General features: G+C 46.2%; 1 protein-coding gene across 3 annotated transcripts in view; it reads right to left on the bottom strand.

Annotated features, from left to right (window-relative positions):
- Positions 1-27,082, bottom strand: part of CRMP1 (collapsin response mediator protein 1) — a 73,882-nt gene that overhangs the window by 35,646 nt on the left and 11,154 nt on the right. For all 3 annotated transcript variants that reach the window (XM_055326236.1, XM_055326237.1, XM_055326238.1), the window contains exons 2-4: positions 13,727-13,815; positions 8,333-8,517; positions 3,369-3,533 (exon numbers count right to left, since the gene is read on the bottom strand). In XM_055326236.1, the coding sequence (XP_055182211.1) occupies positions 3,369-3,533; positions 8,333-8,517; positions 13,727-13,815 (439 nt within the window). The remainder of the gene's footprint in view (positions 1-3,368; positions 3,534-8,332; positions 8,518-13,726; positions 13,816-27,082) is intronic.

The raw sequence follows: 27,082 nt of genomic DNA, 5'->3' as shown, positions 1-27,082 counted from the left end.
ACTTCTCCCCCTCGTCCAGCTGCTGGGAGAGCTGTAGGCAGATGACCCTCAGCTGTCAGCCCTGTTTGAACCATCCTCCATGTACAGAGTAGCCCAGCTCAAGGCCATGCCCCATCCCAGGGGGGCCATACGCAGTGTCTGGCTGATGGGAGCTATGAAGTCCCCAGCCCCCTTGGCCTCCTCAGGATCCCTTGCCAGGGTGTCCAGGTCTCAGAGCTCCCTGCAGCCAATCTTATTTCCTGGGCTTCACTCACAGGTGCTTATCCAATGATCACTCTGGGAGAGGCAAAATAACAGCCCCCACCCCAACCAAGATGTCCCCACCCTAATCCTCAGAACCTTTGAATATGGTGCCCCCACAATAAAGGGAACCTGCAGATGGGATTAAATTAAGGAGCCTGAGAGAAAAGAACATCCTGTATTACCTGAAAGGGCCTAGTGTGATCACCAGAATCCTTTTTAGTGAAAGAAGCAGGGGGAGAAGTCAGAGTCAATGTTGGGGGAGGCAGTGGCTAGAAGGATCAGAGGTCATGAGCCAAGGCATATGGGCAGCCTGTTGGGGGCAGAAAAGGCAAGGAAGGGTTTTCCCCAGGGCCCCCAGGAGGAACCCGCCCCGCCAGCACCTTGACTTGAGCCCTAAGGCCCAGGTCCACTTCAGACTTCCTGCCTCCAGAACTGCCATTTGGGTTGTTTTACACCACAAGCTGGGGGTGCTTATTATAGTAGCAATAGGAAACTAATCCACACTCATTTCCTGCAGACTAATGTCTAGAGTTTGCTCCCTGGGAGCCCTGACAACACAATTTTTAAATATTTTCCAATAGGAAGTAGATCAACCCAGTACATCCATAAAATTGAATACTCTGGAGGTCTTATCAGAAATGATGGAATGATGATAAAAGAAATAACTAAAAACACAGAAGCCACTGGATGTTATGCTATATGTTGGCAAATTGAACTCCAATTTAAAAAAAAATATGTAATAAAAAAATAAAATAAATAAAATAAAATAAAAACACAGAAGCCTTACCAGGGGCCAGCGGTATTCTAAGTACTTTCTGTATTTCCTTTCACTTGATCTTCGAAACAACCTTTTTATGACCTCTATTTTCCAGATAGGGAAACTGAGATATACAGATATTGAATGATTGGCTCAAGGTCACACAGTTGCTAAGTGGAAGGGCCTGGTGATCTACAGCATTTTATTGAGTGAAAAAAGCATGATGCAAGATGATGCACATTACAGTTGCACTCATATAAGGGTGATGTATATGTAAGTGTGTATACACTTACACAAATAGGAAAGATGCCTGGGAAGATGACACAAATTATCACTTTTTACTTTAGACACTTCCAAATTGTTGTTTCTCAATAAACACGCACTAATTCTGAAACTTAAATCAATAAAAAATATTCTATATTAGGAGTTGGACACTTAAAACCATGAATGCTCCTAAAAACTTCCCCAAATCACTTCTGTGCAGGTATCTGGCCAAGAGAAGAAAAATCCTCTGTCCTCTTCTATAACAATGTAATAAATACAACCCCACAAAGTCCCCCTCCTGACAGAGCTGTGACACTCTCCTGTGACCGGGTGTTCCATCTGACCTTCTTCCACATCCCCACATGCAGTCAGGCTGCTAATACTGATGTGATGCAGCCAACAGGGTAAAGTGGGAAACTACTCAGGATTTAACACTAGGTGAGAAGGGCAAGACACAACATGGTAAATTTCCTTGGATTATGATTCTGTACAAGAGTGTGATTCACAACAACTGCAATGAACAGACATTGCCTTCTCGATATGGAGAACTCAGACATACAAAACCCAAACTCATAAGTGGGCAAAGAACATAACTGGACATTGACATAAAGACATGCAAAATGTCTACCATAATTAATGATAAAAGAACTGCAGTGTATAGTGGTAGATTGAATTTGGCTCATCGAATTTGCAAGCATTTTATAAAGGAAAGAATACCCAAAGGTGCAAACATGCAAAGAGCCAAAGACCTGGGGATTGTGGGCATGTAAGTGTGTGCACCTTTCAGGAAAGCAATTTGGCTAAAAGTGTCATGATCTTGTAAAACGTTAAAACCTTGACCCTGTACTTCCAGTTCTGGAAATCTAAGGAAACAATTAGAGATGCAAACAAATGTTTATATACGATGATGTTCACCATAACACTATTTACAATAAAGCAAACAGCACCTAAGTGCCCAATAAAAAGAAAATAACTAAGCAAGTTAACCATTGCATTGTACATTACAAGTCATTAAGAAGTTATTAATGAAAAGTAATGATTATTCATAAAATGTTAAGTGAAAACAGATTCCAAATAACTACTTTCGTCTAACTATATAAGGAGAAAATCATCTAAATAGAGAACGGAAAGCAATAATCCTTAACATGAATGTAAGTGGTAACTGGGGGTAGGGCCAGAAGAGAAACATTTTTTTTCCTTCTCTTGATTTTCTGACTTTCTTATATTGTGGCAAATATACTTTTATAATGAGAAATCAGAATATCTTACAAATTGAAAACACCCCTGAGCTCTCCTTGAAGCATTTCCTTCATCCGAGGCTGCCTCTTCAGAGAGCCTCCAAAACTGCTCCTCTCCCAGACTGAGCGCTCCTGCCCTGGTTCATCCTGTTCTCTTATTCTTTGCTTCATGTACCTTCAGTTCAAGTCACCTCAACACGATGCACATTGTAGTGTCCACACTGTGCAGGGATGCCCAGTATGAGCCCAAACAGAAGTGAGCTGGGGTGGGATAGAGATAGATAGACTCCCTCCCCATAGAGCCCAGGGTTTAACAGAAGAGCCAGACAGAGAACCAGTGTCCCATAATCCAAGAACAATGGAGAAGGTGCCCCCTCAAAAGGCCAGAGTAACCTGATATGGATATTTAAGGTATGAGCAATTCCGATTGGGGAAATTGAAGAATGTGCTAGTTGATCTTGGGCAGCAGGGTAGAAGAAAGGGCATTCCTGGCAGGGGGATACAGCCTGAGCACAGGCCCAGCAGTGGAGCAGGTTTCAGGGGATGGCATCCAGGATAACAAGTACCCCAGATGCGTTTAGGTAGAGAAAGAGAAATGAGCCTAGATCAGCAAGAGCCTTGCATGTTAAGCTAAGGAAATCAGGCTTTCTTCTGTGAACCCAGGGATACCACCAAAGGGCTTGAAAAGAAGAGGACGGATTCCTTAAGGAGGATCCTGTTTTTCCATTGTTTATGTGGCAGTGTGTAGCTCACAGCTGGGCTCACAGCAAATGCAGATAAAGGGATTTTTTAACTCTTACATAATGAGACCCAACAAAGAACCAGGGATTCCAGAACTGTACCCCCATTCTGAGGCTTTAACTGACCTTTGTCCTGCACCAGCACCTCCAACTCCTCCCGAACACCATCGTACCAGCTTGTGATGTCCACATGGAGGGAATAGTCGCAGCAGGATTTGGTGTCAGCTGCTTCATGCCATTTCTCGAAAGAGGTCAGCAGGCTAGACCCAGGTTCAGGGACAACATGGTCAACTATGAAAGAAAAATATAAAAAAAAGAAAAATATGTATCAATATTGTAAAACGGGACTCAAGCTGTTCCAATGGTAGCCTCAAGTAGCTTCTTCATCCCATCATCACCATCACCATCATCATCATCACCACCTTAAATATCATGATCACTATAATCATCACTATCATCATCATCACCATCATTATCATCAGCATCACCACCACCTTAATCACCACTATCACCCCATCATGACACCATCACCATCATCATCAACACCATCACCACCACCATTACAATCATCAGCATCACCACCATCATCATCATCACCATCGCCACCCTCTTCATCATCACTCTTATCATCATCATTGTCAATACTACCATCACTGTGACTATCGTTACCATAACCATCAACAGTGACATCATCATCACCATTGTCATTGTCATCTTCAGCAGCAGCAGCATCACCATTATTTGCTGAATGCTAACTATGCTTCAGACACTGCCACAAGGCTTTCTATAAATTATCTCATTAAATCCTCCCAACCATCCTGTGAAGTGACTATTAATATCTCCCTTTGCAGAAGAAGAAACTGAGGCTCAAAGAGGGTAAGGAACTTGTCTAAAGTCACCACAACTAGGTAAGTCCTGGGAGGAAGCTCCAAAGAGTCCCATCAGCTGCACTGAACTCTTTCCCACTACTCCATACTGATGTAGCTAAAAAGGTGAACAAGACCTTATAGGCTAAAAGAATGTTAACTTCATCACCCCTTTTTAAAAATAAGATCTTAAAAAATATAAACCAAACCAAAGGGGAGACACCTGACTTTTAAACCTCACTTGACTTTGCATATCCCTCCAGCTACAGCCCTGTTTCCCTATCAAGAGTAGTCCTTATTCTCCACCCACTCACCCCTCCACCCATCTAAAGCATCGGCCTCTGCTAATTCAATCTCCATGTCTCCAGTCCTGACTCCGCGGGACCTCTCAGGGCACAGTGAATCAATCCCTCTTCTTGGCTTCCGTGACAACATGGATTTCTGGCTTTTATTCTACTACTGTGGCCATTTTTCCTGTCTCTTTTTTTTTTTAATTTTTTTAAATTTTTATTTATTATTATTTATGATAGTCACAGAGAGAGAAGAGAGAGAGAGGCAGAGACATAGGCAGAGGGAGAAGCAGGCTCCATGCACCGGGATCCCGACATGGAATTCGATCCGGGTCTCCAGGATCGCGCCCTGGGCCAAAGGCAGGCGCCAAACCGCTGCGCCACCCAGGGATCCCTTCCTGTCTCTTTATAGACTCTTCTGCCTCTACTTGGCCATTAAATGGTCAGATTCCTTACGGATTGGTCCTGGAATATCCTTCAATAGAGCTGCTCATTAAAATGTACCACTCCCTCTTAGCTGCAGAACTCTGAAACCAGCTGTTTCCCTGACCTCTCCATCAGGCTGACTCAAAAGCTCTTCGAGAATAAAATGTCCCAAACCTCATGCAACATTGCCCTCCCTTGCAAATCTGATCGCCGCCATTTCCTCAGCTGTGAAGATACCACCTTAGTTCCACAGCTGGGATCCAAAGGGTCATTCCTGACACTTCCTTTCTCTCAGGTATTCCCATGTCTGACCCATCACCAAGTACTTAGATTTCCATCCCACATTTCCCTGGAGCTGTCCGCCTCTGTCCACTTCCATGGCCACACTCCTAGGCCTAGTCACCCTCTTGTGTCAGCTCAGCTACTGCGATCCCTCGCCTCAGGTCCAGCCACATCCAACCTAGGCCACTCTATTCTGGTCTCTTTAAAACTCAAAGCAGATCACATCATTCCTTGCTTAAAATCCTTCAATGTCTGCCTATCATCCATTTAGAAAAGTCCAAACTTCCTGCCTCAGTCACTAAGTACCACTGGTACCATCCTCACCTTCCTGTCTAATCTCACATGATCTCATCCATAAGTCTCTACACTCATGCCTCATGGGCCTTTATCGTCTCTTAAATGCAAGCAGTGTTCTCCTATCACAGGGTGCTCCCTCTCCCTGGAGCCGCTCTCCTCCACCCTCTTCACTCAGCTAATTCACACTCATCTTTTAGATCCCTGCATGAATGCTGCTTCTCCAGGGACACCTTCCCTGAGCACTTTGTCCCTCAGTTCAAAGCTCTGTGCACAGCTTTCTGTTGTAGCCTTAGTCACAGATTATAGACACGTGTGTACAATCGTGTAGGATTCACAACTCCCCACAAGACTGTAACCATTGGAGGATCAGCACCATGTCTGCTTTGTTTATTCCCTCTCACAACACTCAGCATAGTGTCTGGCACAGAGCAACCCACCCTCAGTAAACACCTGTTGAATGAAAACATGGGGTGGGGACTCAGAACCTCCCTGCCCCTCACTATGGTCCTCCTGGTGCTTTCATTGGTTTTTGGTGTTCAATGAAACACATTGTGAAAGCCACTCTTTTCCAGATGGGGTGGGTGGATGAGGGTGGATGAGGCCCAAGGATGGGTGGGGGGCCTCCCCTAAGAGTCTCAAAGCTGATGATGGGAAAAAAAACAAACAAATAAGGATCCTAGAGGTCCTGACTCCTCATCTAGGGCTCTGTCCTATACTCACTCCACACAAGTCACTGGAGCCTGCAACTTCCATCTCTATCTCTCAGAACCATCCAAGCTCCTATATCCAAGTACTTGCCACATGCCATGTACTACACTCAGGAACCTCATGTACGTATGTCTTTCAGCAAGACCATGGTTGGGGGAGGCTCATATAATAAAGCCCATCCTACAGATGAGGAAGCTGAGGTACAGAGAGGCTAAATACTGCCCATAATCATGCAGTGCTGAGTGGCAACAATCAGGATTAAACCTAGACAGCTTGGGCAGCCCGGGTGGCTCAGCGGTTTAGTGCCACCTTCAGCCCTGGGCATGATCCTGGAGACCCGGGATCGAGTCCCCACGTTGCGCTCCCTGCATGGAGCCTGCTTCTCCCTCTGCCTGTGTCTCTGCCTCTCTCTCTCTCATGAATAAATAAATAAATAAAATCTTTAAAAATAAATAAATAAAAACCTGGACAGCTAAGATCCAAGTCCAAAACCATCCAGGTCCAACATCTGGGCTTCTCTCACTTTCCCAATGAGCAGATACAAAGGCTGCTTTGTGGAGAAGGGATGAGGACCATGCTTGTCTCATGAGCTGGGCCATCCCCTCCTGGTTCAGGAGGACGAGGCAGCTCTGACACATGAGTTCCACCCACACTAGCCAGCTCCAGCCCAGTGTACTTCCAAAGGGGAGGGAGAGAGATGGGCTGGGTTGTAGCCAGCTCAGGGATGAGCCACTTGGACCCAAAGAGCCTAGCAGTTGAAAGAATACTGAAAATCAACTGTTGTTTATTTAAATAAAATTATTTATTAAAATGGAATCCAAGAGGGGCACCTGGGTGGCTAAGTAGGTTAAGCATCTGACTTCAGCTCAGGTCATGATCTTGGGGTCCTGGGACAGAGCCCCGTGTCAGGCTCTGCCCTCAGCAGGGAGTCTGCTTCTCCATCTCCCTCTCTTTCTGTCCCTATCTCTGCTCATGCTCTCTCTCTCTCTGTCAAATAAATAAATACAATCTTTAAGAAAATTAAAGCCACCTGGGTGGCTCAGTGGTTGAGCATCTGCCTTTGTCTCAGGGCATGATCCCGGGGTCCTGGGATCAAGTCCTGCCTCAGGCTCATCATAGGGAGCCTGCTTCTCCCTCTGCCTATGTCTCTGCCTCTCTTTGTGTGTCTCTCATTAATAAGTAAATAAAATCTAAAAAATAAAATAAAATTCAAAACTTAAAATAAAAATGGAATCCAAGAAAGACAAACTACTTCAAAAAATACAGGAGACTACAAAATGCTGTAGAAGAATCCAGCATCCCAAGAAGCCCCTGTGGTAATGGCTTGTACGTTTGTATACAATGCTTCCTCCCCTCTCCATGTTCACCACGGTTCATGGTGGGCAGAGTGCAATCCCAGGGACTTTGGCCTTGGCCATGCACTTGCTTTGGCCAACAGAACTTCAGCGTGTAAGTGAAGACAAAAGGTGGCAAGAGGGGTGGCAAGTTTCTACTAGACCCTTCTTGTACTTCTGCCATCTGCCAGGAGAAGGGCATGGTTGAGCTGATCGTTGGCTCCAGGGTGGGAAATCCATGGTGCCTGTCCAAACCCAGCCCACATCCTGAAGCAGAGTCACTCCAGTCCTGCTCCTAGTCCCTCAGACATTTGACCAAGAAAAACAAGTGATGCTTGAAGTTTGGGGATTGTTCATTATGCAGCATTATCAAGCATTGCAGCATCAAAGCCAACTAGTACAACCACTTCCCCACTGCATAGCCTTCAGCAACTTGTCTCAGCCTCTACTTCCCTATCTTTCACCGAAACACCTATAGCACTGGTTTCAGAACTTTAGCCATGTGCACACCAGGTGCAAGAACTTTTTTATTTATCTCCCTACAACCCATATCATTCTTTCCTTAATACTTTTCTTTAAATGAGCTCATAGTTTCTAAAAATGCAAATGTGAATTTCAATCTCACCCTAAGCAATAATACCCATGATATGCTAGTTATTTAACTTCAAATGCATTAAAATAATTCAAACTTTCAAATGTCTGTATAAAATTCTCTGTGTACCACCAGTGGCACAGCCTCTATGGGAGGTTGTGGTAAGAATTACATTAATTGGTCCTCTAAGCAAAGTGCCTGGTGTAGCTTGGGCATTATGCTGCTGCTGCTGCTGCTGCCAGCAATGATGAGCCAAAGTCACTGTCCATGTGCGTAAGGCAGGGGTGCAACTCACTGATCATTGTGGTCCCGCCTGCCAGTGCTGCCCTGGTGCCTTGGAAGAAGTCATCAGCAGCAGTCATCCCCTGGGAGGGCTTCTGCAGGTACGTGTTGACATCGATACCTCCGGGAATCACCATCCGCCCATTGGCCTCAATGGTCTTCACTCCACCAGGAACTATTAAGTTCTCTCCTATTTGTCTGGAAACAAACAACAGAAATGGCCTTTGGGTCTTAAAAGACAAACAAGATGGCAGTCAACTGTGTGGCTTCAGTTCCATTAGGTAAACATTTCTGAGCCAGATCCTACGTAGGACACTGGGTAGACAGAGAATGCTCAGGGAGGGCTCCTGGCCTTGTGGGGCTCACGGTAAATAAGGAGGAGAGGCATGCGGGCAGATGATCACAGTGCAGTAAAGCTGAGGGGTGGGGGAGTATATGGGGCTGCTTCACCAGCCCAGGAATCTGGGAAGACTTCCAGGGGGAGGTGGTGACAAAGGGTTCTCAGAATAGCCTGTCATTCCAGAGTAACTCGCACACTTTTGTCAACCACTTGAGGACAGACAGTGACTATAGGAGACAGAGTCTAAAGTCCCCTTAGCTCTGCAAACTGTGAGAGGTAGTGCTATGGGCTGAAGTGCAACCCTCCCAAACGCTCTATGTTGAAGCCCTAACCCCAAGGACTGTATTTGAGGATGGGGCCTTTACAGAGACAATTAAGGTAAAATAAGGGTGTTAGGGTGGGCCCCAATCCAATAGGATTGGTGTCTTCATAAGAAGAGAAGACAAGAACACAGACCCGCAAGGAGAGTTGATCATGTGAGGACATGGGGAGAAGACAGCCGTCTACACACCAAGAAGAGAGGCCTCGAAGAAACCAACCCTGCTGACATCAGACTTTCAGCCTCCAGACCCATGAGAGAATCAATGTCTTTTGCTTAGACTGCCCGGTGTGGGGTGCTCTGTCACGCCAGCCACTCAGGCTAACATAGACAGGCAACCAGGATTCTCCTTTTAGGTCTCCTGAGCACTGACCTCAGGAAAGCTGCCTAACTTCTCAGTACCCGCGAGAAAAAGCCACTAACATCGTAACACCTCCCTAGAGAGAATCATGCTGGAGATAGCAGACTTTTTCTGAACATGCTGACCATCACGTCTTGCCCTGCGTGGCGGCGGCTGTGTTTCATCTGTTGGAACCAGAATCAGGAGACATACGGGGGGTGGAGGGGAGGCTCAGCCAGAACCAGGGCAGATACATCAGCCTCCAAGGTCGGTTCCTGATGAAGACCACTAGATCTGAATATGAGCAATTTTTATTTTAAAAAAATATATAGTTGTTCTGAACTCATCGTCTTAGGCAACAATATTCTAAGTCACATAAAAACACCAGTAATGAAGATACAAGACAGTGTCGCTTTGGGAACGTAACTTGAAGTCCCAAACAGAACCCACACTCAAGTGGCAGAAGCAGATGCTCCTGGCTCCTCTGGCCCGCTGGGCAGGACTGGTCTAGGCAAGAGGGGTTGGGGAATAGAGGGATCCCCATGGGGCTCTTCCACAGAATCAGGGCATTGCACCCTGTCCTGAAACCGGGAATACGTCTAGCAAAAGCACAGTGCCAGGAACCACTACCGTGACCCCTCCCACAACCAAGGCGCTGCTGCCTCTGAGGCCAATGTCCTTCCCTCCATCATTTGCATCTCAATTTGCAGACTCCTGCCTTGCCCCATCCTCCCACTGTCCAGCTCCAAACACACGGCAACATGTCAGGAGCTGAAGGGCGGGGGTCCAGGAGGAGATGCCCCACACCCTACAGCAGAAGATCACCCCTGAGCACTGGCTCTTCTAAGCACTTCTCAGATCATCTCATTTAATGCTTCAACTGGCTTTTAAAGACGACAGGCTAATGTTCAAACATTTGATGCCGGCAAAGCCCTGGGCATGACCCAGAGTGGGCACGAGCTGTACACACCAGCACAGCCCTACTTGTGGGTACCTGGGGTCTGACTGGGTGTGTGACTCAGTCACCATGCTGCGGTGCCAACAAGTACTACTGTTCTGAGTCTATCTGAAAGGCCTGACAGTCACCTCTCTTTATAGAAGTATTCACAGTCTGCAAAAGAGAAAACAGAATTCAAAGAGGTACGGTGACTTGTCCAAGGCCACACAGAAAATCAGTGGTGGTCTGGACTCAAGCCAGGTCCCCCCAGGCCTAATATAGGCTCGGCCCACCAGCCTGAACTGTCTTCCTGCTTCCCTTACATAGAAGGAGCAGATTCTTCCCAAACTTGGATTAAACCGGATGGAACCCCCAGAGCATCAGGAAGAAGAACCCAAATGGTTCTCAATGGGAGCGTGTGTGGAAAAGGAGCGAGGGAACAGGAGGCTCTGTGAGTTGGCCAGGCACCTCCCTTCCCGCACCCCCAACACCACCCTCGCCCCACTCACATGCGCTTGGCGGCCAACGTCTGAGTCACCAGTGCTTGCAAATCGGACAAAATCCTCAATGAATCATAACACAGCTGAAGAGCTTCTAGGAAAACTTGGCAAAATGGCCACAAGAGAAAGAAATTCTTGGGGTTCAAAGTGAAGGAACACAACTGGGCCTCCCCATGCTAGGAGGTGCTGCCTGGGGTCAGTGCAGGTCGTCCCCCTCTGGGTCCCAGTCCTCCCACACCTACTTCCCTGCCAGCCAGGGACTCATGCTCCAAAGGACCATCTGGAGACTCGCTCTGCTTAGTGAGGTGACGTGGAGAAACAAGAGAGTCCAATAAAAAGGGGTTTCTGACTAAGAGGAGCTGACAAATTGTGAATCTGTAGACACCGCATATTTCCTGGACATGGCCCGCCGCCGTTCCATGACTCTAGGTGTTCACTCATACAGCAAGCACTTAATAAGTGCAGCTTGACCCATGAGCTCTTGTTCCATGTATACACATCCTGAACTGCAAGGCTCTTGGGGAACTAACCTCAGTCTCCTGCGACTGGTGGATAGGTAGTCCCGCAAAAGTGTCAGCATCCTTTACCCCTCCTGCCCCAGAATCCTGAGGCCCAAAAACCAGAGTTCATCCCGGAATGGTTATCTACTTATCCAAGCAGGGGACTGACCTAGAAACCTCACTCCCCACCACCATCACCTCTGCCTTTCTCCCTCTGGTTCCAGGCTGTACCGTGGCTAAGACCAAGGTCCTGCCACCTGACAGGTCGGGGTTCCTCTGCTACACTTGTGGTCAATACTCCTGGTACGTCTCTGTATCCGGCACTGTGCCAGGCCCCGGGCAGGGAGGCCCTAAGGCAACGTCCCTAGTCAGGGGCAAGAGCAGCATGAGGAGTGTGGGGACTGGCACACAGGCCAGCCAGCAGAAGAAAACTGCCAGCACGGGGGTCAGGGAAGGCTTCCTGAAGGAGGAGCCACACGAGCTGGACCCACAGGGCAAAGAGTGGTTGGGGAAACAGGGGTCAGAATGAGAATGAGCAGAGGGGCAAGGCATTCCAGGCAGAGGATTTATGGATGCAAGGTTCTGGGTGAGAGCTGCTGGGCTAGCTCCGTGGGTACCATGTTTTCAGTGTGGCTGGGAAGAAGTGAGAGGAAGGAATCCACCGGAGGAAGTGAGGCCCGGGCTGCACTTAAAATGGTCGGAGTCTGGGACTGGAGGTGGGGCAGGCAGAGGGAGACAGGGAAGGGCTCCGCACTCCCTGAGCTCTCTGATGGGCACTTGGCAGGCATGGTCTCTCAGTGCTCACAGCCATCTATGGCCCTTCTCTCCCTTCCTCTTCCCTCCCCTCCTCCTCCCCCTCCTCTTCCTCCTCATCAAAGCCTACATGGGCACCAGACGGTCCTGCTAATACACCCCATTCCTGTTTGACCTTCACCTTGCTCACATTCCCCTCTGCCTCTGGGCTGGAGACTGACACAGTCTCTGGCTCCTACTCTCCCAGACTCCAGAGGAAGATGCTGAGCAGCCAGCGAATCCAGGGCACTAGTTATGTGAAAGAGAGTTGAACCTCTCCATCACTAGCTGGTAAAATGTGGAGGCCACATCAAAGCCACTATGGACTGAGCTGTGCTTCCCCAAACTTCTATGTTGAAGCCCTGACCCCCAGCATCTCAGAATGCAACTGTATTTGGAGATTGGGTTTTTAAAGAAGTGACTAAGTTAAAATAAGGCCATTAGGATGGGGCCCCTGATCCAACAGGACTGGTGTCCTGTGCACATGCGTGCAGAGGGACAACCACGTGAGCACACAGCAAGAGGACACCCTCCGTAAGCCAAGGAGAGAGATCTTAGAAGCAATCATCTCTGCCAGCACCTTGATCCAGGACTTGCAGCCTCCAGCCTGGGAGAAGTAAATTTCTATGGTTTCAGTTGCCCAGTCTGGGCTTTTTTAATGCAGTGACCGAGCGGATGAGGACTCGGGATGTTACAGCCAGAGAAGAAGCCAATAGGGACAAAGTGAGTGTCTTTTACTTAAGTGCCATGGCTCTGTCCTAACATTCTTCCTTTCTCTCCTGGCTCCCAACACCTAATCCAAAAATTGTGGGCAGGTAGAAGAAAGAGCTGTGAATTCAGTTCTACATACTAGGTGGACATCTACGCCTGTCCCTAGCTGACAACATGCAGCAGCTGTTTTATCTCCCTGGCCCTCCACTTCCTGCAACAGAGTAGGGGCCGGCCGTGCACATGTCACTGCCTCCTGTGCATCTGATGGCCTGCATGAGGCTGGCAGGGCAGGGGCACTCCAGAACCACTTCCCCCTCCCCACCTGTAGTTTGGACCTCCCTGAATCTCTCCATCCCTGATGTTATTTTTAAAGATTTTATTTCTTGAGAGAGAGAGAGAGAGAGACCAGGAGAGCACAAGCATTGGAGAGGGAGAAGCAGGCTGCCCATCCAGGAGGGAGCCTGATGCGGAGCTCAATAGGACCCTGGGATCGTGACCTGAGCCAACGGTGGGCGTTGAACTGACTGAGCCACCCAGGCGCCCCTCCATCCCTGATATTCATAGCACAGTCATCCTGGGACAGAACTTTAAGGGTCTGGCAGCCTAGGAAGACTGGCTTCTTTTTTTGTTTTCAAGTTTTATTTATTATTTGAGAGAGACGGAGAGAGCGAGCAGATGGAGACTCCTTGATGAGCAGGGAGCCCAATGTGGGGCTGGATTCCAGTTCCCCGAGGTGGTGACCTGAGCCAAAATGAAGAGTTGGACACTCAACCGACTGAGCCACCCAGGTGCCACGAGACTAGCTTCTTAATAGGTGTGTTCTGGGGAAGCCTGGCAGGTTCAAGTCAGTGGAGCATGTGACTCTTGATCTCAAGGTTGTAAGTCTAAGCCCCATATTGGGTGTAGAGATTACTTTAAAATTAAAATCTTTAAAAAGAAGAAAAAAAGGTGCGTTTTGGTCAACCCACTTTATAAGTCCATCTTCCAGGTAGACGTCAGCATAGAAGGACTGGTCATCATTGATGATTCGTCCGCCTTTGATGAGGAGTCGGTCACTCTGAAAAGCCAAGCAAAGTATTTAAGTGTCACTGGGGAAAAGCCAAAAATGTTTTTAAACTTTTATTTTTTTTAATTTTTTTTTTATTTATGACAGGCACACAGTGAGAGAGAGAGAGGTAGAGACACAGGCAGAGGGAGAAGCAGGCTCCATGCACCAGGAGCCCGATGTGGGATTCGATCCCGGGTCCCCAGGATCGCGCCCCGGGCCAAAGGCAGGCGCCAAACCGCTGCGCCACCCAGGGATCCCTAAACTTTTAATATAAAAATATCCAAATATATTCAAAAGTAAAGAAATGGCATAAAAAAGCCCACTCAGGTCCATCACCCAGACTCAAAAATCTTCAATACCCAGCCATTCACATTGCACCCGTCCTACTCCCCTCACCAACACTTCTGTTTTGTTTTTGCTGAGGTATTTTAAAATAAATCCCAAACACTGTTCCCCATACAGATCACTTCAGTATGTATCTCCAACCATTAAGGGGTTTTTAAATAAATGTAACCACAACTCATCATCCCAATGGACCCAATTAACAGTAAATCCTTCATACGAGTTAATAATCAGACCATGTTCAATTTTGTTTGGTTTTACAGTGGGCGGGTCGATGGGGAATCCATCCTTGCTCTCCACTCCGCAACTGGCTCTCTGCAATTTGCTGGGATCTCTACCAGCCTTCCTCCCTCTCTGATCCCATTCATTTGTTGAAGAAACTAGGCCATTCATAGAACAGGGGTTTATTAAGGAATTATTATTTGTAACAAACCTTAATTTAGAGACATTTTAAAAGTTAGCAGAAAGACTATAGGGTAAACGCAACTCCCCCAGAACAACCTCCAGGCAAAATGCTGAGGTTTCTCTCCACCTTTTTCTGCTTTCCTTGATTCCCTGTGGTTATGATCACTGTGCACATATCCATCCACTCCTCTGTGCCCCCATCACATGCTGCCTCACTGCCTCGGCTCCCAGCCCAAGGCCAGGCCATGATGAGCCAGGAGGAACCAGGGACAGAGTGGAATGTGCTCTCCTGGAGCTGATGGAGGAAGTGGCAGAGGCTTCCCAAGCCATAGGCTTACAGGGTTACCAGAGGAGAAGGGGAGGGTGCCCGTCATGGGAGCAAAGTAAAGGCCTGCTGCCCTTACTGGGGGCCAGGCAAAGCCAGCTCACACCTAGAAAATAAGTCGAGATGAGTTGTTCCAAACAAGTGGCAGGGAAGAAGGCCAGGGAAGGTGAACATTCAGTGTCTTCTGGACAGAGAGGACTGGTAGCCAGGGCCCAGAGGCAGCAAAAAAACCCAGCAAATTCTAGGAGCCAAAAAGAACACAACTTTTTTGCCTTGTACCATAAGGGTGCCCCCAAGTTATGACATGTTTGTTCTCCATGAGCATCAGTAAGTGGCTATAAAATATTCCATCTTACAGATACACAATAAACTGTTTAATTATCCTCCTACTGTTGGACACCAAGTTACTTTCAATTTTTCACAATGGTACTTATTGCTGCAATGAAGGTCTCAGCACACAAGGCTTTTCCCTCGGCTTGAATTGTTAGGCTAATTCTCAGAAGCCTAATAACTGGGTCAAACTGTATGAACCTCGTTTATGGCCCTTGATAAATCTGACCAGATAGCTTCCCAAAAGTATTGCCCCAATTGCCATATATAAATCACCAAGCATCCTTGGTTATCATGAATATTTATTAATTTGCATTTCTTGGAGGCTGAAAATTGTTTTTCCCTGTGTTTATTTATACTTGTACTATCTCCTAGCTGGAGATGCAGTGATGAATAAAACACAGCCTCTTCCTTAAGCCCCAGCTGTTGGGTAGGGAAAGAGTCAGTAAACAGACAATACAATTCAGGGTAGCCACTTCCAAGGGAGTGTCTTCCATGGGTTTCCCTGAAAGTAGAACCTGAGACAGGGACTGAAGGCAGATAGTGTATATGGGAATCAACTGCATAAACCAGAGTGAAGAAGGAGGGAGAGGCAGGCAGCCAGGCAGGCAGGCATGCAAATCCCATACAGAGTGCTCACTAAGGTTAACTGAGGCTTGATCCCACCAGGATCCTCTGAGGAAATGCACCCCAGAGCCCCCACAATGGTCCATGGCATCAGCCATGAGAGGAAGGCAGAGGATACTGTACAAGCCTAGAAAAAAAGCGTCAACCCAAACTAAAGAATCAGGAAAGCTTGCTGAGCAGAAACAGGGCATGCAGCCTGCTCAGGACCCTCTGTTGGCATCATGCATCAGCACCGTATTTCCTTCAGAGTAAGAGTCAAGGTCAGTGAGACCCTATGTTATTTGGAATCCCACTACCAAGGAAAAGTTCACTTTCTCATTTGCTTCAGGTCTCTATTCAGCATCACTTAACTCAGATCCCCTCCCACCCCCACTGGCTGCCCTGTCTAGAATACTGTACGCCTCTGTCCTACCAGCAAACCCCACACCTCTACCCACTTTGTTTCACAGTACTGACTACAGTACATCCCACACACTATATATTCAGGTTTGTCTAAAAGGTGACTTGCCCACTGACATCAGAGTTATGGTACTCCCCCACTGACTGCGTCAGACATGACTCACGGAGGACACAGCATACACATCGATGTGGATAATGGTGCCAACTGCAATTATGACCTGCAACTGTCCTTACAAGACCATAAGCTTCATGGGGGTAAAGATTTCATCTATTTTCTTCAGTGCTATATCTCCAATACTTGGACACAGCCTGGCTGGCTGGACGGATGGACAAATGATGGATGGATGGATGGATGGATGGACGGACGGACAGAGGGATGGATGGATGCATACATGAATGCATGGAAGAATGAACAGACAGGTGGATCCCTGAACTGATTCTTGACGGATGAATAGCTTAAGATGCAGAGCAAAGTTAGCACAGCCATGAGACAAGAAACTATAAGCCATGAATCAAGGAAGACAAGTATGGGGGATCCCTGGGTGGCTCAGGGGTTTAGCACCTGCCTTTGGCCCAGGGTGCGATCCTGGAGTCCCGGGATCGAGTCCCACATCGGGCTCCCAGCATGGAGCCTGCTTCTCCCTCCTCTTGTGTCTCTGCCTCTCTCTCTCTCTCTCTCTCTCTCTCTCTCTCTCTCTCTCTGTCTATCATAAATAAATAAATAAATCTTTAAAAAAAAAAAAGGAAGACAAGTATGAACCAGCACATTCTGCTCCCCAGCAGAAGGTCTCTTGCTTCAAGCTTAACCACTCCCAGGCTCTACAACCTGCCTCTTAGCCCTCACATAGAAGCCCTGCACAATTTGCCATTCCCAGGGAGGATACTCCAGGACCAAGGGAAAGAAGAGGTGCGGGCTCTACATATCCAAAGCAGAGACAAGCTGGTGCACAGGTTTTCCTGGGCACCAAGAAGCAAGAAAATGTGAGTCATCAGCAGCTGTTGGTGCACAGCTTCCAGAACATGGCCTCCCTCAGGCAGCTGTCTGCCCTGTCACATTTAATAGAGGGTTTTTCAGGCTCAGCTTGAAAGGTGGTATTTAATGTACTGTGCACCAGAAGATCAGCCCCACCCTGCTCTTCCTAGAATCAGATGGTGCATCCTGTGTTCAAATCCACCTCCTCCCCAACTACCAGCAGACAGCGTGTGTAGCTACTGCAAGGGGTCCCTTCTGGTGTTCTCAGGGGCAAGTATATTTCTAAAACAGCATGTCAATAATAAGGCAAGGGCTGATGTGACTTTTTCCTTTTCTCCTTAAAATTAGCAGTGCCTTTGTCTTTTAACTGGCATTTTCAGAATCACGTTCTCTGGAACTCTAGCTCAGAGGTTTAAGTAGATACTACTCCCAAAGGGGATTCCCACGTGTAGGGAGTTTAGAAAATTCTGGATTAAGCAGAAAAGATTATCTATATAACAGGAATTCCCAGGCTCTTCACTTTATGGATATGTAATGTGAATATGCAAGAGGGGAACTGAATTTCCATCTTTTCCAAACATTGATTCTTTTTAGTATGGAAAATTTGACAAGGATACTTTGCCCAGACAACCCGTTTAGAATTGCGCTTTATGAGAGTTATGCCCTACAGACCTGTTGGCATGGAGTGGCTCTTGTGGAATGATAGGTCTGATCTGACCTCATACGGAAATGGGGTGGCCTCCTATGTTCACATAACTAACAGGGGTGTAGGGTAGACCCAAGGTTCCCTAACTTCCTGCCTAGCATTGGCTCCATCAAACATCCTTCTGTCACATCTTAAAACATTTCCACATTCTAGAGTCCATGAACACCCATGATCAGATGCAATTTAGAAAGAACCAGAGGTCTGTGACCCAAGGACCTAGCGTTCCAGGGCTCCCTTTCTTCATGCAGGAAATCTGTGTAAGATCTCACACCAAGAAGAGTGAATTTAATGTTCTATAATTTTTAAGAATTTAACAAAGTAAAAATCACACATTTAAAAGAAAATTAATGATACCCTCCTTCTCACAAGTAGCAGATATGAATAATGACAAGCTCTATATAACAACCACTGTTTAAACACTTGGAAGAAAATGTAATATCTAATCAAAAATTCAACAAAAGTCTAACAGCAGGTTATGCCAGAGACTGCCACTCATTCTGTGGTAATAGCGGTGATCTAAAGTGTATTATGCTCCGCATGGCTCATATCCTTGGATCAGTGATACGTAAGAACAGAATGTCCAGACTCAGATACAAGTTCCAATCTCTACCCGCTTATTCTCCATGTGATTTAACCTCTTCTAGATTTAGTTTCTCCATCTGCAAATGGGGACAAATGTTCCTGCCTCATAAGGCTGTTGGGGAGAAGTGCAAGGGGCATATATACATAAAGCGCTTAGCACAGGCCTGGCACATGTAAATACTCAGTGGAGTTATGTATTGTTCATTCTTTGCTATCTTCTATAGCAGGAACTGCACTCAATAAATATTTAAGGAAGGAATGTGTGTAGCTGAAAGAAATAGTGTATGCCTTTAAGGATTTCTCAGGCCAGTGGGGGAGACTGGGAAGGGCTGAGGCGGAGAGAAGAGCAGAGACTGGGGGAGGAGCACAGAGCACCCCTACACACACACCTTCCAGATCTTTCCAGGGGGAGAAATGCTTATCTGAGCTGGAAAAATGAGTAGGAATTAGCCACATGGCAAAAGAAAAAAGAAAAAAGACACTACAGAAAGAGGCAGCTGGTGCGCTTGGGGATCTGTATGTGGTTTTATATGGCTGAATTATGACCTCAGAGTGGGGATCTGGAGAGGTATGCAGGTGCCAGCTCGTGGGAACTCTAACACCATGTGTGGAAGGGAGTCCAGGCTTGTCACCATGATAATGAGAGGGCTTTCATCAAATAAGAATTCCAACATACAAAAGCTTCTGAGCCAAGACATCAAACACAATACCAGGCAGATGTATAAAACAGGAAACTGATAATATTTATATTTTTTTCAGAGCTGGTGTTTCTCAATAAGATCGAGAACCAGACAATTTTGCAAAATATAGCAAGGGCCTTAAAGCCGTTCATGACCTTTGATCTAAAAACTTATAGCAATCTGTCCTCAGGAAAAAAAAAAATCCCCAAACAAGGCTACAGAATATGCACAAAGGTGTGATCCAGTATTAATTACAATCATATAACTACACCACTAGTGAAGCATCATTCATCAACTAAAATATTTCTCAGAAATTTTTAAGGGCAGATGAAAGTTCTGGAAAATAAAACATTAGGTGAAAAAGCAAAATACCCAACTCTCTATATGGTAGTAATTTCGGGGGGTAGTACATCCTTCTGGTAGTAACTGACTCCTCCCAGCAGAGACTGTGGGGAGCCCCCATATCTCACTGCCCCTTGAACACCCCTTTGCCATAACACTGAGCACAGTCAAGATCATTGTTCACGTGTCCATCTCCTGCAGGGCTGGACATCCTTTTGTGGCCAGTAGTGCCTGGGGTAAGTCATCTCTAGGTCCCAAGGAACCAGTCAGGAATGTTCAGTAAATGTGTGCTGAAAGCTGCAGTAGAGGGAATGACATACAGGAGGCAAGGAGAAGGGGAGGAAAAAGAAAAGAATGCTTTAAAAAAGGGAGGAAGGGAGAAGGAGAAGATAGGAGTAGGAAATAAAGATGGAGAGAAATGGACAAGAGGAAAGAATGGAAGGGAGGAAGCAGAGGTGGGGAGAGAGACAGGGAACAGGAGAAAAGAGCAGATGGACACATCAGAAATCCCTTTTCCTACCTCTAAAAATTCTCTAAAAGCCTAAGCCTGCTGCCTGCAGAAGAGAAGCTGACTTAATGCAAAGCCAGCACAACATGGATGATGCTGAAAGCTCCTCAGGAGGGGCCCACCTAAACCTTGGTTCTGGGCAATAATTATGCCCCTACCAAAGGTCCTGTGAGTCAGAGGAGAAGCCCAGGGAAGGCTTGTCTGCAAACCCACTATCATCTTCCATCCAGCCCCAACTGGGAGAGAGCTGGTGTTGGTAGGACGCCTTCATCCTCTTCACAAACACTAAGTACTATGTTGAGTGCTGATTACAAAAATTAGCCCTTAAACCTTCAGACATCCTTATCCATATAGCAGCAGAGTAAACAACGGTCAGCCTCTGCTCAGAGGGGAGGTCTGGGTCACAGTGAAATTTTTGCATCATTGTCTATCCCTGAGTGAAGCATTAAGCCTCCCTGCATTCTGCATTCTCCCTCCTGGTGGGTGGGAATTATATCTGTCGTCTCCACCGCGAAGTCAGGAGGATGGAAAACCCATTAAGGACTAGGGGGATTTGGAAGAAAAGAGAGGTACAGTTCTAATCAAATCAACACTTACCCAAAAACCCTGACTATCTGGAAAACAGCAGAAAACCAAAGCTGTTATTACAGTGACAGGGAAAGACAGTGCCTATGTCATCAAGGAGGGGACATCTGAGCTGGGTTCTGTAATATGAGAAGTTCAAGAAGCCAAAGAAAGGGAAAGAAGCAGAGCATTCTAGCAAAATAAATAGTATACACATACATGGTGATTTCAAAGTTCCAGGTTTTAGGGATCCCTGGGTGGCGCAGTGGTTTAGCGCCTGCCTTTGGCCCAGGGCGCGATCCTGGAGACCGGGGATCGAATCCCACGTCGGGCTCCCAGTGCATGGAGCCTGCTTCTCCCTCTGCCTATGTCTCTGCCTCTTTCTCTCTCTCTCTCTCTCTCTCTCTCTCTCTCTCTCTCTCTCTCTCTGTGTGTGTGTGTGTGTGTGACTATCATAAATAAATAAAAATTAAAAGAAAATTAAAAAAACAAAGTTCCAGGTTTTAGGCATCAAATAAGGAATGGAGAGTGGAAGTGGTGTGCTGTCCGTGGTCCTGAAACATCACTGAGCATTAGGACAGCAAGGTTTCTCCAAACCCGGGGATGCTAAAGATCCCTCTCCCTCATCGAGCTTTGTAGTTTTACTGCACTTCTTTCCTGGCTCACTGTTATTCTGTAATCTTTACATTTCGTAATCTTTACATTCCTAGAGAACAAAAACAGAGGACCTATGTTTCACAATGTATGTAAATTGGTTACCTTAGTACTAAGGCTTAGTACCACCCTTTCTATACTTTAATTCCTCCACTCCAGGAAGCTGGAGGGTGGTCCCTCTCCTTTAATGCTTCACTAATGCACAATACTTCACTAATATTCTAAATCAGAGTAACTAAATGACCAGTCACTCCTTGGGAAAATGAAGAATACCTTCCTCCAAAGGGTTAGCATGGAAATGAGTCTCAAAAAGATCAGGGAATCCTCATTTTGATGTGCTTGACCATACATCGAACTGCACTCTCTTAAGACAAAAGAAACGTCAAGGTAAATTTTGAAAGTTACCAGTCCTTCAGACTCTACAAACCACTAATATTGAAGCTTATGTCTACAACTCAAACATTCAACAGGACAGGTAGGCATACCTCATTCATGCATGTACAATTTATAACATGGCACCTGAGCCTAGATGATCCTCAAAATCCACTGGGACTTCCTGCTAAAAATTCCAATCCATGTACTTTTGTCAAGATTTTCACTTAACCCCAATGTAGCTAGGGCCAAGAATTTATGTTACTAACAAACATTTCCAGATAATCTTGATGTAGACCCTATGTGGTGGGTTGTGCTATTTGTTTTACAATTCTTCCTGCTGCCCCACTCTTGCCATGCTCCAATGAAGGTGCAGTGCTCTCCTGCCCCACCAGCTGAGGGGACACCCACATGACTTGCTTTGACCAACAGAATTAGAGTGAATGTGAGCACACCAGTCTGAGCACAAGCTTTAAGAAGCAGGTGGGACTCAACTCGATCTTGACAGTCCACCCTCCACCATGAAAACCATATGACCCAAGATGGAGCCTCCTTCATTCTGAGTCTCAGAAAGAGGTGACATGAGGAGAACACATGAAGAAGCCTGAAGACAAATCTAGCTGAGCTCTGCTAAGCCTCTGCCACCCACAGACCTATAAGCAATAAATATGTGGGGCTATAAGCCAGAATTACAAGGTTGTTTGTGATGTGGCATTAGTGTATCAAAGTGAACTGATAGCACCATCAAGATTCTGTGTTGAGAGCCATCTGAGGGATTTCCTAGCTCAAATACTTCAGAATTCCATGACTCAGTTCCTACCTTTAATAACCAGAATCCCCTTCCTCCCAGGCTCCCCCTGTAGATTTCCCATTCGACCTCCCTGCAGCAGCAAGTACTGCCATACAGTGCAGCTGTACATCCTATTTATTCACAGAAAACCAGCACATTTGCCTTTGCTTTTGCCTCAGGGGACAGCCTGTCAACCTGCAGCCCTCTGCCACACTTTCCAGGAAGGCAGCCCTGGAAGTGGCAACAGGCCTGAGACCAAATCTAATTAACACACATTTGTTCTCCCCTCGCATGGGCAGAGAGCACAGCAGCATCTTCCTCCTTCATGAATTAGAAATACCAGTAGTCCCCATGGATTACACAGCTTCTCTGGAAGCTCAGCCCCATTTCCATGACAACTGCAGTTTTAACAGTAAGATCTCAGGTCCCATGATACCAGCAGACATTCAGGAAATAATCCCTTGTGGACAAAAAAATCTGGGTTTAAAATAACACAGCTGTATGATGACCCCAGGAGTGGACAGGGGCTTCAGGCTGCCCATAGGAGGATGACGCTAGCTACATCTGTTTCTATGTTGAAACCCATTTCTGTGCTGCCTTGTATCTGCTTTTTACCTCATACAAAGCAATCTGAACAGAAATCCTTTACCTTTAAGGAAATCACATTCCTAAGTGCATACTAAGTATTGTTTCTGTATTACATGGGTTTTCATTTTTAATTAAGTCACCTGAAGAAGTGGGTAGGATTGGGGTGCCTGGGTGGCTCAGTTGGTTGAATGTTTGACCCTTGATCGTGGTTCAGGTCATGATCTCCGGGCCCTTCACTGGATATGGAGCCAGCTTAAGATTGTCTCTCTCCCTCCACTTCTGTGGCCCCCCACCACCCACCCGCACTGTCTCTTTCTCAAAAAAAAAAAAAAGAAAAAGAAAAGAAAAGAAAAAAGAAATAAAGTAGAAATAAAAAAAGAAGTGGGTATGAATGCTACAAGCAAGGAAGCTCAGAGAAGTGAAGTAATCTCTGGAGGTTACACAGCCAGGAGTCGGTGCTGCCAGATTTGAACCTAGTTCTTCCCAGTACCTACAAAATGACAGCCGCATTGCTCCCAAGTGGTTATCCTGTGTTCTCTTCACTATACCTGGTTAACATGTCTGAGCCTTAGTTCCCACCTCTACAAAATGGGAACAAGCAAGAACCAACCACATATACCCATTCAGCTATTTATTAAGCACAAACCTGATGCCATATGCTCACCTGCCCTCCTGATAGGATTGCTGCCATTGTGGCCAGAAGGGAGTAAGGCAGATTAAAGGGCTCTAAAAGTTGTTAAGAGCTCTCTGGTGGGTAGATGTTAAATGCAGAGACCTACTTGTCTCCTGTAAGCCAGATGCTTTCACACCCATTATCTCATTTGACAAAGAGGCAGAGTGGCCTGCTGGGTGCCAAGCAGACTGCCTGAGCTCTGACCTGCCCCACCCTTGCAAAAGCCTGTGCCCCAGGCAAGTTCTCCTCAGTCTGTGTCACATTCCCACCAGTAATGCAGAGAGCTCTTTTGAAAGACAAATGAATTAACACGTGGACAAGCACTTAGACCTGTGCCTGTTTTTGTTTTTGTTTTTAAACCTTTGCAACATGGAGAATTAGATCTCATGGAGATGTTCAGTTTTATCTTCGACTCTTCTCTAAATTCTCACTTCAGACCCAACCCTTTCCTTGATCTTGTTGTATCTGGTCCAGAAAGTCCTCACATACACCTGCTAATTCCACCTCCCACTGCACCTGTCCCAATTCAGGCCCCGCCACCTGTCTCCCTACTGCCTGTCTCGTTCCCTCCACATGACAGCCAGTGACCTTTCTGAAACACAAATGCAACCATGTCACGCCTCCCCTTTAAACCTTTCATCAGCCTGTCCTCATGCACAGGACAAAGGACACACTCCTGGGTAATTTCTTGTCTGACCCCTCCCCTCCCCCAGCCTTGTGTTCCCACATTCTGCTACTCACCACACACTGGCTCCCTAACTGCAACTTCACACCCCCATGCCTTCCTATGACCTTCCTGCCAAACCTGCTCTACACATTGATTTCCAACTCACCCTGTGAGCCCAGTGTCCTAACCCCAGGAACATGTGGTCACCCCTTGCAGTTCCCACAACATGAGGCACACACTGCATGGTTAGTATTGCTTCATGATGTTTCATCTTCCAGCTCATTTTTGTCTATTTCTCCCATGAGACTGTGAGATCCTTCACAGAGACTACAGCTTATTCCTACACTGCTTCTTGGCTGAGTGACCTGGGACAAGATACTTAACCTCTCTGCTTCCATCTCCTCATCTGTAAACAATTAATCAAAGTACCAACTCACAGGATTACTAAAGATAATGTGTAAAAGCCCTCTGTACATTTCATATGCTGAATGTATATCTATGTAGTCCAATATTTTATGCCAAATGTCCCGTGTTCAAGCATTGAGGAAGCAGGAAAAAGTTTCCATTGCTTTCAATATCTTCTCAAAGATGTCTATTACCCTAAAAAGTTTTTAAGCCAGTTTGAAAAGTGCCCAATGATTAAAGTTCTATTTTGAATCTATGTTGTTCTGCATGCCCGGAAATAAAGGACAGCAAAAGAGAAAAGAAGAAAATGAAAGGAAGAACAAGGAACAAAAAATCCTAACATTTTGGAAGGTGTGCTCCATGACAAATAGAGCACTGGGGCCATTCTTGGAAAGAGAGGGTCTTGGGTAATGAGAAATGCCTAAGAAATGCCTTCTGGAGCCTCCAAGAATGTCCATATGGAAGAAAAGGAGACCTTTGAAAACTCTGGGGGCAAGTAGAGCAAGAGACAGACTGTCAGTCCACACACACAAGAGGTTTCCAACAACACCCAAGAATAAAGCAAGCTGCTGAATAAAGTAGTGATCTCCCTGTCATTAGAGGTATGCAAGGAGAATTTGAATTCCTACACTAGAGATGGGGGTGTCAGGGAGAAGCAACAGACACTACTTCCTGCGTTCTTAACTATACAAACACTGAACATTTTGCGTAACTTCAAAGGTTCCTTTTGACTTTAAGGTTGTATAAATCAAATATTTGCTGAGATATTATTAGGACTTCAGCCCTAAGGGTTATGGTATGGTACAAAATACAGGGCAGCATAATTTGGGAACAGGTACAAAATCTAAAACAGCTACCTGTTTGTCCTATACAATTCTGTATCAGACCCACTGAGGCATGGAACTGACCGCAAGTCATTATTCACTCAAGGCCTAGGGGATATGTGTGCTATAATGCTCCAACTGATACAGATGGCCCTTATTGTAAAATCTTGCTTTTCAGTGGGAAATGCAATGAATCCCATTAATAAATCAGCTCTGTTCTCTCCCTGCTGACAAAGTACCACTTGGGAGGCCCTTTGTTTTTTTGAGCTCCAAAAACCCTTCACGCCTCCCTCATCATCTTCTGGATGGTAACTACCTAAATACTAAATACACAGATAGGATATTTGTTAAGGAAAGTCAAATGCAGGAGTGGCTAAAACCTCACTCAGCAAAGCAACACCGTTTGCAACCTGGTTTCATTCATCTGCCCACACAGTATGAGGCCCCTCCGTGAGTCACCAGTGTGCAAGTGCACTCCTGAGATGCCAAAGAGAATGAGATGCTGTTCCAGCCTTCCAGGGTTTAATCAAATAGACAAACCAAAGTCACTGACGTGGGAGTGTTCCCACATTCCTCAGCTCCTGGGGGGAAGATCCTCCATGGAGAGTGGGCACAGTTTATACAAGAGCAAAGGGCCAGAGAGGGTAAGCCTGGTCAGGGAGAATGTTCCAGGTGCCCAGCACAGGCCCAAGGAAGTGAGGAGCAGCAGCTTCATATGTCCACAGCCATAACTTTCTACCTTTTACTTGCTTGCTTTAGTTTTGTAGACCAGTGTTTCTATGAAACACCCTGGATCCCACTCCTCCTAAAGCCAACAACACCAATTCAGAGTTGTCTTTTCTCAGAGCAAAGTTAGGATTTCATTATTGCATCTCTCCAGGGTCAGGGATCTCAACCTGTGTTCAGAACACATGTTCAAACAGTATAAAAAACTGCACCGTTCTTAAAGTAATTAAAGACCTACACAACACTAAGACAGTCAGCATTCATTCACATGCCATCCCTACTAGGGCGTGACTGCCTATCTCAGGACGGCTTCAATAGCTCCCCTGCTTACACTTCAGTACCAGGGAACTGTCCACTGCCCTGACCCTGTCCTTTTATATGCTCAAGGGCAAAGTCCTCTTGATGCTTTCTTCCAAGGGCAGGAACCTCCTTTGATTCACACACACACACAAATTAGACTCATTCAATACCTCCCTGCTTGTTGTGAGTGCCTAGGATTCCACTTGATACATGTTACTAGGACAATTTGTAGATTTGGTTGCAAAAAAATATAAACTTTAAATGCTGATCAAAATTTAGCAGCACATCTGCAGAGGATTTTTTTTAATACACCAGTCTGCTCACAGCACATGGGCTGAGAACCACTGGTTGCCTGAATATCTCACATTTCATATCTTCTACTAGTGCTTCCTAATCTCCATATCTGGCCCTTGGCTCTCAACCCCCACCCCTGTACCAATCTGGAGTTCCAACTGCCCACTGAGACAGCTCAGCTTGGTGCTCATTCCCAACTT

This window comes from Nyctereutes procyonoides, unplaced genomic scaffold (assembly GCF_905146905.1).
Source record: "Nyctereutes procyonoides isolate TBG_1078 unplaced genomic scaffold, NYPRO_anot_genome, whole genome shotgun sequence".
In the NCBI taxonomy this organism is placed as follows: Eukaryota; Metazoa; Chordata; class Mammalia; order Carnivora; family Canidae; genus Nyctereutes; species Nyctereutes procyonoides.
This window is presented reverse-complemented; position numbering and strand designations above follow the sequence as displayed.